The sequence below is a fragment of the Pogoniulus pusillus genome, chromosome 16, assembly GCF_015220805.1.
Source record: "Pogoniulus pusillus isolate bPogPus1 chromosome 16, bPogPus1.pri, whole genome shotgun sequence".
Lineage (NCBI taxonomy): Eukaryota > Metazoa > Chordata > Aves > Piciformes > Lybiidae > Pogoniulus > Pogoniulus pusillus.
Window position 1 is genome coordinate 10,729,861 of NC_087279.1, and position 13,433 is coordinate 10,743,293.

General features: G+C 49.8%; 1 protein-coding gene across 2 annotated transcripts in view; it reads right to left on the reverse strand.

Moving 5' to 3' along the window:
* The window catches only part of DAG1 (dystroglycan 1), a 54,056-nt gene that overhangs the window by 6,018 nt on the left and 34,605 nt on the right, over window positions 1-13,433 (reverse strand). For both annotated transcript variants that reach the window (XM_064156426.1, XM_064156427.1), the window contains one exon: window positions 11,772-12,180. In XM_064156426.1, coding sequence (XP_064012496.1) covers window positions 11,772-12,071 — 300 coding nt within the window. In that variant the 5' untranslated portion in view covers window positions 12,072-12,180. The remainder of the gene's footprint in view (window positions 1-11,771; window positions 12,181-13,433) is intronic.

Consider the following 13,433-nt stretch of genomic DNA (forward strand, 5'->3'; position numbering starts at 1 on the left):
GCACCTCTCCTGCCAGCTGTAGGCAGGATTCAGGCAGCACATGGAAGGGCTGTGTGTGTAGGTGTGCCTCAAACTCCTTGCTACTGAAGGCTTTGCGTGCTCTGTAAGGATAAGGTAGGACCCCAAAGTCTTTTGGGAAGAGCAGCTTTTGTGCAAGAGCTGCAGAGGTTTCGGCCATGACCACACAGGCAACACCCTCATTCCTCTCCTCTGCAAAGGATCGGCCCTGCTTTTGGCCAGCCTGGACAAGCTGGAGAGCACATCGTGAGACATGTGCTGGGTACAGTTTATAGAGCAGAGTTTGAAGCTGTTAGCACAGCTTTTGGTTAACTCTTCAGCAGCAACATCCCAGAGCAGTAAATTCAGACTCGCTCTTACACAGGCCAGAGAAAGCCACCCCATGGGCCCTACACCCCGATGTATCCCACAGGAGCTGAGGCATGGAGATATGAACACCCTTCCATTTGGCCTTGCTGCTTACCCACATGTCTGGCAGAACACAGTGGGTTTTGGCAGAGCTGCTCCATGCACTGCGGCAAGAACAGGAGCTGCTTTAATCTCAGCCAGCCTGAAGGAATAACAGCCCTTCACCTGGGACAGGCACTGGGAGCCAAGCCTCCCTCCTGCAGGAACAAAGGACCAAATTGTCCTTCCTTGGCATCTTTCCCACCAAGTGAGAACAAAGGCTGGGTCTGCCCCTGCCAGCCAGAAGGGCTGACCTGCACTTGTGTTCCTTTAAAAAAGAGTGATTTCATCACACCTTCCAAAAACTGAGACACCAGGACAGTGCCCTTAATATTAACAGGAGCTGAATGGTACCACTCTTTATCCTCTCATGCCAAAATTAGCCACTGACCTGCCCACTGAGGAGGAGGAAGGGCAGGGTTGGGCACACATTTGGAACAGAAACACAATGAGGCAGGACCCAGACGCAGCGTTATTGAGGCTTACACGATCAAGAAGAATAAAACCTCAAGTAGTGAGTGGTGAAATGCATGCTGAAAGTGGAAGTTTGGGCTACACTTGGAACAAATCTTCCCCGTCCGTGCACTCTGTGAAAGCCCTTAATTAGAGGATCACACCCTCCACGCAGAGCTCTCCTGCCAGCCGGGGTTTTCTGATGCGCCCTCCTCCTCCTCCTCCTCCTCCCTGGGCATGGCACATGATTTGAAGAGGAGATGTACGAATGTCACTTTTAATCTCACCTCACGAGGTGGTTCTCTTCTATCACTTCTGCTCCTATGTTCAAAAACCAAACTCACTTAGGAGAGGTGGCCAACCCCATGTGCAAAAAGCAGAATGAGGGAACCTCTAGCCAGCCTGAATATTTCTGCTTGAAAACTCCTTTTTAACCTACAGTTTAAATGTGAGCTCATGGTCTTAAGGGCTCACAGCTAGAAAATGCAACTGCAGCTAGACAGATTCACACTCAAAACTAGACTCTCCTGAAAAAAAACAAAACCAGGCCAGGCAATCACCTACTGAGACAACTTGTTCTAGCAGGGATGTGATGGCTGCAAAACACCTATAAACCCACTTAGAATCATAGAATCAACCAGGTTGGAAAAGACCTCCAAGATCATCCAGTCCAACCTATCCCCCAGCCCTATCCAGACAACCAGACCATGGCACTAAATGCCTCATCCAGTCTTTTCTTGAACAACTCCAGGGTCGGTGACTTCACCACTTGCCTGGGCAGCCCATTCCAATGCAAATCATTCTCTCTGGCAAGAACTTCCTCCTAATGTCAAGCATATACCTCCCCTGGCATAACTTGAGACTGTGTCCCCTTGTTCTGTTGCTGGTTGCCTGGCAGAAGAGACCAACCCCCACCTCAGCCGTGTTAAATCTCATGCCACTGGCCTCTGCCCACCCATCCAGCCTCCTGTAGGAGGCTCTCCTACCCTCCAACAGATCAACACCTGCTCCTAGCTTGGTGTCATCTGCAAACTTACTGATGCTGGACTCAATCTCTTGGTCCAGGTCATCAATAAAGATATTGAACAGGACTGGGCCCAGCACTGATCCCTGGAGCATACCACTAGTGACAGCTGCCAACTGGATGTGGCACCATTCACCACCACTCTCTGGGCCCGGCCCTCCAGCCAGTTCTTGACCCATATCAGAGTGAATCTGTCCAAGCCATGAGCTGCCAGCTTTGCCAGGAGCTTGTTGTGGCAGATGGTGTCAAAGGCTTTGCTGAAGTCCAGGTAGACTACATCCAGAGCCTGCCCCATATTCACCAGGCAGGTAACCTGATCATAAAAGAATTTAAAGAGCTGAGCTAGTTCACCTGTACACAACCCACAATGAGATGTGGACTGCTTCTAAGGGTTCTGCAAGAGGTGATTAAGAAAATGAAATTTCTGTGAATTATGCCTAAGCCTGTGAAGATGCCTGTGCCTCCCCTGGGAAATGTTTGGGGAGGCACTAAGTTGCAAGCAGTTGATGCCACAGCTCCACTTCAAGCACAGCCGCTGCCACGGCCACAGCACGACTCATCCGTGTAGCAAAGGAAGAACCCAGCAAGATCAGAGCAGATAAAGCAGTTGTTGGGCTGAATAAAACCACTTGTTCTTAAATGAATGCCCACCAGCTGAGCCCTCTGCATGGGTCTGTCCTGGTCATGGTTGTGGGGAGCCCTGGACTCTCTTGTAGCAAAGCTTCCTTCAATTATTGCTTCAAAGGGCATTTGTTAAAGCTACACAGAGTTAATAATTTGGGATCTCTAGTTTTCATGTAAAAAATCCTCCCAGTTTTCTGCGTAGGCAATAAATAAGAGCTTTCAGCCCTGCCATTTCCCTTAAGGGGTCTGGTTTCAAAATAACTCTTTCGTTGCTCAAGGGAAAAAAAAGTTGTCTTTGTTTTCTCATTATTTGAGATAATTGTAAATGAATGCTTATCAGCTAAAGATTATACACAAGCCTGGCAGGGGACTGAAGGCCATTAAAAAAGTAGCCATGTTTGGGAGTTTAAATACGTACAGAGGTCTAGCTGGGTTTGAAGACCTTGTTCACAAAGTCCTTTCAGATATCCATGCCCTGTTATTTTTAGGCTGACCAAGAGTAGTCAGCTTATGAAAGAAGATAGCTCAGTTTGAGTTGCCTTTGCTCCCCCTCCTTGTCCCATCCCACTCCAACTTAGATCTTAAAGCCCTATAGCCAATAAGACAAAGATAAGCAAAAGAGCAGTGAGCAAAGCTGCTGCCTCTGAGGGAATTCGGGCAGAAAATGCTTTCTCGCCTACAAGAGTGGCCTCTGATCCTCGAGGTATTTAGTCCTCCTTCCAAGCAATCCTCTGAAAAGGAGGGAGCAAATCCTTTGCTATGAGGCAGGTACTGTAGGATCCCCACTATCTGCCACTACGAAACCCTCCTGGATATCTAGAGGTATCTGATGGGATCTTCACAGTCTATGATGCCAGATCTTCCCATGAGTAGCACCAGCTGGGGACTCAGCTCCTTCCTGCACCTTTTCAAATCAGTCCTAAAACATCCCTGACTGCTTTTGGGCAGGGGTGAGCAAGGCTAATCCTGCAGCTTTGCCAGAACTCCCACTGCCCCTTCCCCTCCCGGCATCCAGCTGTTGCTGAGAGACAGACTCTGTGCCAGGGATTTCTTCTGGAATATAATCACCAAATACAATTAACTGTACGACAGACTCCCCTTAGGAGTTGCTCCTTCAACGCTGCCCTAACACACATGACCAGCAGTGAAGAATACCCTGGCAGAGCCCTGCCTCCATCTGAACAGAAGGCAAGCTGAACTGTGCTCAGCCGCCTGACCTCGCCGGTGCTAAACCCGGTCTGCAGCACCCAGGTTTCAGAAAGCAATTAACCAGCGGGCAGGGGAAGGAAAGTGGAAATCCAGATGCAATTCAAATGCAAATACAACTGCAAAGTCAAACCTGAGCTGTTTGCCTAAGCTCCAGCTTCATTTTAACCCCCTCCTAATGCAGCAGCACTGGGCAGTTTTGTCAGCAGAGCAACAGGCAGTCTCGGCCTCTAACACGACGCGTGGGCAGCAAGATTTTGGGCTGCCTTGTTTCACTTGAGCCAAACAAGTGGTGATAGACACTGGTTTCAGATCTGCCCCAGAGCTGTGGTGATTTACAGTGCTGGCAACAGCTGATAAGGAAGCTAAGAGAAATGTTGAGAACATGGGGCTTTCAGGCTCCAACTCAGAGGGTGGAATCCTCATTTTGGAATTCCCTCTGTCCCTGGGTCCACTGGCAACATTCCTCTTCTTTAGTGACACAAAGATGGAGCCAGTGACTGCAGACATAGGGTGTACATATTGTTAAGCTGCCCAGGTACCACTGGCCTGGGCAGATCCTGCTGCAGCAGAGGTGCCACGCTGGGTTAGAGAACACAATGTCTCAAGGCAGGAGCTGAACAACCCTCAAAACACAATGGCTGCAAGTCTTAGGCTCCAAGGAACAGCCCTGACAGTGAGGCAACCAGATGATGACAAAAGGAGGAGTATGCAATCTTACTCCCCACCCTCCTTTAGTCGAATATATTGGAATTGCAAAGTAGGACATCGGATAGGCATTTCCTAGGAACACGAGGCCCAAGAAACAGTGGTGAAAAGAGGGTGAGCATTTTTTGGAGCCTTCTGCTGACCAGGCACAGCCTCAGTGCCACTGCACAGTGCTGTGCTATGGGAAAGCTTGGTCTGAAGGAAGGGAATTGAGTTTCCTTGGCTCAGTGAGGAGGGAGACACCACAGCACATATGCTTCCCCACGGAGGGGCTGCAATACCTGCCAGAACTTTTGGGTGTCCTCAGCAGACAGTGCTCTTCTGGGCTGCTGCATGGCTTGGATGAAAGGCACAGGCACTCACAGATGAAAACAAGCTGCCCCAGGACATTTCATGCAGGAGTATCTGCCCCTGGAAGTCTAAAAACAGCCCAGAGACTTCAGTGCCTCTCAGAAATACGTCAGCCTCAGTGACCCGAGTCTTCATTACCAGCAGGAGCTCACCACTTCTGTTCAGAGACCGAAAGCTATAGGGGAACAGCCGGTAATTGGTGCTTCCTTTGTGCACAGGGTAGGTCAGGGCGGTTAAACTAACTTTGCCTTTCGGCTGGTCCCAGCTGAAGCCCTGCAAAGCTCCCCTGCACGGCTCCATGCACTGAAGCTGTTGCCTTAGAAAAAGCCAACCTTTCACCCTCAGAAGGTGGAGTTAAGGGACAGCAAGGCTAAAGAGGCTGTACCACAGGTCCTGGCTCCCAACCTCAAACTTCAGTCCCTGAAAGAAAAAGGCAGAAAAGCTACCTGAAGTAGCTGCTGTACTTCTATGTGCCCATGAAAATAATAAGTTCAGGTGTGTGCTGCTCATCTCATTTCCAAGCACTGCGCATGCAAGCACAGCCTGATGCAGAACCCCCTTCCTTTGCACACAGCAGGGCAGGGCTGTGCTCTGCGGACGCAGCCTGCCTGAGGAGCAGTGGCTTTGTCTCACCAACTTCTCCCGAATCACTAAAATGGCTTCGCAGCAGCGCAGGCTGAGCGGCTACGCCCAGCTCATGCCAACCTCGCATACTCCTACCATGACGGCTTCTTTTCCAGATGCGCCTCTGTGTTTGCTATAAGGGCACTATTCAGCATCCCACTCTGCCTGGGCAAGGGAACACAACAGCTGTTTCACTGGGAGGTCACTACAAAACATTGAGTGTCCCAAGAAATCCTCCTTTCATCGGTTCATGCAAGCAGCTTGGAAGGATTTGTTTAGCCTTATTGTGGGAGCGGGAAGGCAGAGCCCGCCTGCGCCAGGGCTGGGGTCAGTGCGGGCTGCCCACACCCGGCTTTCTCCCTTGTTTGGAGGGTGAGCACAGGGCAGGAAAAGCCTCAAACAGCTTAGGAAAAAAAGTTCAGTTGGGCCTCTCTGTCAGCGCGACTTTTTATAAGCGAAAGGCCAACGGGAAGCAAAAATACCACACAGCAGGGAAGCCAAGTGCTGGGGGTTTAGTGCTGCCACCGCGCAGCTAACCAGCCCTGGCAATGTATTCCTGCCATCAGCAGATTGCTGGAAAGCTGGCACTGGAGTAGGACAAGGAAAGACAAGCCAGGTCCCACAGTCTCAGGTCAGTTCCTTTGCAGGATTCTCCTTACCGCTGCATTTCTCAGGTTCTCTGGACACTCAGAGCAACAACCCCTAGGAGCAGGACAAAACAAGGAACTTCCCATCCCGTCTGAAAAGGCAGTTTATAATTAGATTGAGTCACATTTTCCACTCCTCCAAATTCAGAGCTTGTTACTAAGCGTGCACTGAAAATGCCAAATTCGCCCAGTCTGTCTTGCTGCAGGAAAAAGATAAGCAGCCTCCTTGCCCCCCCCAGCAGAAATCTTATCAGCTCATCTTATCACTAAGATTGCAGCATGGCAGCTCAGCAAAGCCCTGCCCAAGTCATCCTTTGCCTGGACCTGTTCCAAGCACCGCCATTTATCCCTGTGCAGTCTCCTGCAAATGGCAGCTGTTGATTTGCCTCCTGGTTGGTCCAAGACAACTGAGGACCCCAGGGATGAGGCAAAACTTGAATGCACTGACACAGAGTCTCTTAAGATACCCAGCTTGATGACAAAGACCTTCAGGAGTGCTCTTTGCTTGTCTTCCTCCTCTGAGAAATGCCATCTCAAAAAAACTCTCACGCAGTTAAAAAGCTTTGAACTAAAGATTATTGCAAGAGAAAAAAAGAGTGAAGTATTTTGAGTTTTTCTTCCCTGAAATTGAGTTTGTGCTGGCACTGTGGAGTGGTTGCTGACATCCACTCCTTTGTTTTTGGGGTCAGAGCAGGGTGGAGACACCAGGCACAGCCCTGGCAGCCGGTACTCGATGTCAGGACTCCTACAACCCAGTCTCTGCTGATCCTGCTCACAAAACACAGTCCCTGATGAGAGTCTGATGAGAGCAAAGCTGTTCAGTAAAAGCCACTTCAATTGGCAGCAAATAGAGCAACCACTGGAAAATCAGGCTACTGCTTGGAAAGCAAGACTTCTTTTTACCCAGATTAATCTCCAGTGCTCTGCTAACCCACAAACCTGCTGCATAACTGCACCTCTGAATTAATTCAGTTTTCTAATCACTTGGCCACCAGCTATGTTTGCATACTGCGACAGCTTCTTGGAGCCCCTGCAACATGTTTTATCTGTCTTCCCAGCAAAGCCCTGGTGAGACTGTGCACTTCAACCTGAAAGCAATCAGGAGCCAAGGCGCAGCCAGTAACTAAGGCTTGGCTGCGCTCACCTGAAAGCTTCCCTTTAGCACGGGCTAATGAACCTGGGGCAGATCTGCTCCATAGGATCCGTCCCACAGCTAACATAATGACGCAGGTCAGCAGCTTCACATTCCCTTCAAGGAAGACACAGCAAATCAACTGTTTGTGCAAGGATGTGCCGTGGCATTGCACATCTTTATGTATTGTGGCCATATACACTCAGAACATTGGATGTGCAAGGGCACTGGCTCCATCCCTGCATCCCAGGGAACACTATCACAGCAATGCCACTTCATGGCTGTATTTAAAACTCAGCCCCAGGTGCAGTGCCTGGTGCTTTTGGAGAGACATTTGCAGCTCACATGCCTACTCTTTGCTGCCTCCAGCTTGGAGAAGTGCTGTCGCAGCCTCCAGCCCACAGCTCAGAGTCAGGAAGCCCTTCTCTCTGCCTTGGAGAGGCCAGATGCTTTGTACAACAGCTTCTGCACGAGTCAGCTCAACATGCTGCATGCAAGAGGGAGGTCATTACCATGCAGCTGCCCTCACTGGTGTGGTGATTCTTTCATGGGCCAAGGCCAGTGTTAACTCTTCAAACTTCTGGCAGGTTTTCCTTGCTGGGGGGATGAGTGAAGAGCCACTTAGTGCAAGAGCTACTGTCCCAAATGCTGCCAGAGGTGCTATCAGTGTTAGCACCACTGTTCTCACCTGATTGTGTCTTTATCTGGACAGCAACAAGAGGCTTAGGTTTTCATGCAAGAAAAATGAGACAGCCTTAGAGACAAGACTAGCAGACCTCCTGGAGACCAGTATCAGCACTGCAAAAACCAGTCATGATGCACCTTGCCTAACATCCTCTTCTGGGACCTCAAAAATTGGAAGCAGAAAAAGCTACAGACCTGGATATTTCTGCCAATGGCAAAGATGTCTGAGCCAAAGCAAGATGGACATTGAAAAGCAAACAATTGTATCAAGGGAGGTTATTTATAGAAGAGAAAAGGAAGTTTTGATGCTGCTATAGGAGGCTCCAGTAGAATTTCATCTAGAGCATTTTGTATCACTGTGGTCATGCAAGCATAAGGAAAACAAACTCAAGATGGAAGAGGTGCAGAAGACAGCTGCAAAGATGAGCAGAGGGAAAAAAAAAGAAGTTCATTTTATGAAAAAGACTAAAGAGGCTGGCTTGCTTAACCTAATAAAATCAAGTCAGAGGAATATGCCTGTCACTTATAAATACATAAAGGAAGTAAATATTATGAAGATAGAATTGATTTAAGCTAAAGGGCAGCACATAAATATTTCTAGCCATCTCTAAATTTAGGCTGGAAGCTGCATTTTTAATCAGGGCAGCCAAATTCTGGAGCAGCTTCAAATGGAAGTGGCAGGAACAGGAAATCCACCTGGTCTTTGGCCCTTGCATAATCTGTTCCTCAACAACAGGACACAGCTGTGAGGTAAGGGGTCAGACTCCATGCAGTCTTCGGTGGACATGGGGCAAGGAGATCACGAGGCCAACAACTGCTCGTGGTGAGGCTACCAGCACCAATGCCCAACCATTACACTGCTCCCAGCCAGCCTCTGCCAGGAGCTAGTGGGCAGCTGCAGACCCTCACACTACCTGTTGTATAGTATGTGGAGATTGAGTGTTTTAACCCAACTCCTGTAAAATCACCAGTGCGACAAGAAGCTGATGTTAATCCTTTGGGGAAGGCACAGCACAGAGTTTTCATTTCCAAGACACCTTCAGACCCCAGGAGAGCAATCTTGCAGTGAGAAGCCTTGCTGTAGCGAGGAAGCTGGAGGTCAGCAGCTGAGCTGAACTGCCTCCAAATACCTGCAGGCTGCAGCTACCCTTCAGAGGGCACGTTAATGCCTGACCAAGGCATTTGCTCAGCAAGACAAGGCACAGGGCAAGGGGGTTTCTGATTGCCAGGCATGAGCTACAGTGGCCACAAAGCTTCACTGGTAGCTGGCTCTGAGCAATGTAGAAACAAGAGGTAAGACTTTTAATGCTTTTCTGTATGTCCTCCTTTGCAGCTAGAGAACAAACTTGCCTGTGACCAGCAGCTCTCACCTGTTGTGAAGCAGCGTGGGGGCTGCTCACAGGAGCTGACACCTGCTGACGCACCAAGCACGCAGATCCGTGCGGGAGTGCATGCCTGTCAGGCACTCCTCCACCACGCTGCAGATGCCTGCCGTTGTTTCCATCCCACAACCAAGTTTGCAGTGAAAACTATTTTGTCTGCAGCTGTCTGGAATCTGCCTGGAATCTGCTAACGAGCAGGGAGAGGATCTGAGCAGCAGCTTCACAGCCATCCCCACCACAATACAAACTGAGCCTACAAATAATTAACGGGAATCATCTAGAAATGAAGCACCTTCTTCAGGCTCCAGATGGGAAGCTCCTGGGAGCTTGGAGACATCAACTGTCAGCTTTTATAAAAAAATAATGACATTACAGCCAATTTCTTTGAAATGTAATGGTACTAACTACAGGCAATCACATCTCATCATAAACCCTGACCCACTCTTTCATCTCACAGGGCACAGCCCTTATTCTTTCTCATTAAGGTTTGAGTACACCAGTGAGCAAGCTCCAGAAGGGTTAGCCTTTTCCTGCTCCACCTGTGAAATGCAAGGCAGCTGAGGAAAAAGGAAAAAAAAACTAAGCAACTTGCCCTGAAATTTTCTGGCAAGATAAAAATGCAGCCCAGCACCCAAAATTGCCTACGCAATTCTCACCAGCCAGGAATGAGATCGCTGTAGCAAAGGTCAGCTGTGCTCAGCAGCCGACATGCTTCCTCTGCGAGGGAGAGACCTTCTAGACACACCAGGCTGCTAACAGCGCCCCAGAGCCCAGTGCACTTCTAAAATCAATTTCAAGGTGAACAGATGCAACATGCACTCAGGCAAGCCCATGGACGAGCGTGAAAATCACTCAGCGTTCGCTGAACCACACACAGCCAGCAAATGTTGGGTCCTGCTCCAGCCCAGTTCATTTGAGGCTTTTCAGGCAGCTGCTGGTGTTAGCAAACACACCTCGACACCAAGGTGGCAGAGGCATTGTTTGAAGCTAACAAGGTGAGGTGGAAACATTCTATCAATCAAGATTTTCCTGCAGCTACTGGGGCTATCACAGATGACTTTGGTGCCAGGATAAGGAGATGGAAGAAGCTGTGGTGTCACACAAACAGTGAAAATGCTTCCTGATGTCAAAGTAGCTATTAGACAGCACCAGAACAAGCTGCTAAGATACAAAATCCCAAAGCAAAGTTATCGTTTCCATAACACGGGATCTTGGGCTCGCTGCGCCCACACAGACTCCTGCAGCTCAGTGCTGCACAGGTGCTGCATGCTCAGAGAGCAGGCTGTGGTTAAAGGTGGGCAGGCACCACTGCCCCCCGCTTTAGGCCAGTCTCCCTGGCCACAGGCAATTAAATGTCACAGCCTTTGCTTTGAAACCAGCCCATCCCCTTCCTCAGCTTCCTACTAGGGGTTCACACACCACCTTCCTCCTCCCTTTCTGTCCATAACAGAGGCATTCCTCAGATTTTCTGCCTACCACTGGCACACCACGGGCCCAGCACCCTCGCTAGGGTCAGCGAGAACATGCATCTGGATTGAGATAGTTGGGTGACAGTAGACAGAACTAAACTAAATCTGCCTTCAGGAGAAGTGGAGATGTCAGACTCTCTCTCGAGTTGCTCTCCATCTCCCTCTGATCTTCTGAGACACACCAGAAGGTTGTTGTGTTGTTTTTTAAAGAAATGTTTTCTAAAATTGGATTTTTGTAACTACTTTCCAGTTTTCCTCTCTGAAAAAAAATTCAAGACTGGAAGGTAACTCTGTTACAAAACCAAAATTTTCTGAACTCTCTGTGATCCAAGCAAGCAGATGCTAAGAAGAGCAATGTCTCAGCACCTTCTTGCCAGGAAAGGAAGGATGAGCAAGTCTATGTTGAGCAGTGTGTCTGCTCTCCTCTGGGCCACTCTGACACTTTCTTGCCCTCAGGACCAATTCCAGAACTCAGTTTTGAGGTGACTGCAGTGCCAGCAGCACGAGGGTAAATAAATCAGATAAATAAAAAGGCTCCCATCTTTTCCAAGATGACTGAGGTCAGGAGACACTGTGTCAAAGGCAGCTCCGAGCCCCAAAGGCAGAACAAGGCCTATTTGTCTAGCAATAGTTTGTTGCCACAGCAGAGCAAACTCCCTGAGCCTCAGGGCAGCAGCCCCAGGGAATCCGTGGCTCCTCAGATGCTACAGCAACATCTCATGACCGTGCCCATCGTTCCAGGGGCCAGCACTGCACAGCTTAAATAAAACCAGCAAGCCTGATCAGTCATCCCCCAGAACTCTCCTCTCTTCCTTACATAAGAAAGGAGCCTTGCCACGAGATGAGAACTTTAATAATTTCTTTTTAAAGAAATCCTTCTCCCATAGCCCTAGAAAAGCACAAGGCTGCTTCACAGCAACCTTCATGCCCCAGCCCATTAGTGGGGTTTGACTCCTGCAAGGATCTAACTGAACGTGAGCCTTAGGGAATGGCGTTTCTCACCTGGACGACTTCTCCATTGGAAGCAATGAGGTCCGTGGGGATGGAGACTCTGAAGAAGCGCCCCACCACCGCAGAGCTGTCCGGTATGCCCACCACAGCCGGCACAGTCTCCCGGAGGTCCGAGAGCACAGAGTGCATGGAGGCCTCCAGCTGGTTTTCCCAGTCCCGAACCACTTCTGCTGGCTCGCTGGGCCAGTGGCAGTGAGCAGAGGCTGCCAGAAGCAGCACGGGGAGCCAAGTCCTCCCCAGGAAAGGGGGCTGCAGTAGGCATCCAACAGTCATTCTTCCCAGCAGCCTCATGACAGCGCTTCAGCAGGAAAGGGGGGGGCAGGCAGTCTGCAGGCACCGTGGTGCAGGCAAGGAATCCACCAGTCCTTCACAGCAGCCTCATCCTAGGAGTCCTGGGAACCTAGTTAAACACAGGAAGCCCAATCAGCACATTAATTACAATACCCAGGTCGGCCTCCCTGCAATGGACAGAGGGCCACCTGACATGTCTACCCTCTTCCTTTCAGCTTTTTGGTTTAGCTGCAGGAGTTACCACCGTTAAAGGAGGGAAGAGCTTCTCAGCTCCTCTTTTGACAGGCAGCAGCTAGAAATGCAAGATCCTTCTGCTTTGCCATGTTCTGCTGCTCTGGAGCCACAGCATCCTGAGTCAGCCACAAGTAGGGAGACAGGACAGACACAACTGAAGCCAAGACAGAGCACAGCAGTAGAAGGTGATCTTTCAAGGCAAGCTGAAGGCAAGCTGCAGTACCAGTGGATGCCACTTAGCCAGCATGAAGGTCCCAAGAAACCTTCAGTATTCCAAAGCTGCTATCTTGACTGCTTGATGCACAACAGATGTTCCTGCTCCTCTGACCCATGAACCTGGCTCCTCTCAGTTCCAGCTTTTGGTATGGTGTGCTCAGACTAGATTTAGGGGCCAGTGATACACACCCCAAAAATGGGACTGGAGTAAGCTACACACACACACACACACTGCTACCTGTTGTCCTGCCCCTCCCTCCTGCTTGCACAGCTTATCTGTCCTCACACTCTGTCAAGAAACATCTGCAGCTCTCCCTCACTTTACTGTTCTCTTCTTCCACTTGCTTCCTCCCCATCTCAGCCTGCTCTGCTACCCTGGATCACAGCTCTCCTCTCCATCTTCTGTTCTTTTGAGGCATTATTTCCTTCACTTTCCCAGCTGTTTTTCCCTCCAGACTGCATTCAGCCATGGATCTGTACACACTCCATGTTCCTCTTCACAGCCTGTTTGAAGAAGAGCAGGTGGATTCATGGAAGAAGACAGTGCCATGCGGGCCCCAGGGGAGGCTGTACTGCCCACTCTGGTATTTCAGCTTGCAGCTAACACAGGTCTCTATAACTAATCTGGAGTAAGGAGTGGGCAGTGGGTTATTCAGGACTGGGGGACAGACACATGGACCAAGTGGGTGCTGCTTAGTCCCCAGAAGCACAGAAGACCTGAACCAACTCCTTTTTTCCAAGCTCTGAGACAGAAGTGACTCCAAATTCTCAGAGCAAACCCAGCCCAACCTCTAAGCAGTGGCTCTCAGTCCTTTGAGCATGGCTCCATTTTAGCTTGTTCCAGCTGCATGCAGCTGTTCCTGTGACGCACATCAAGCCGTCCCAAGAGACCCTGGAGCCAGAGCAGGTGGG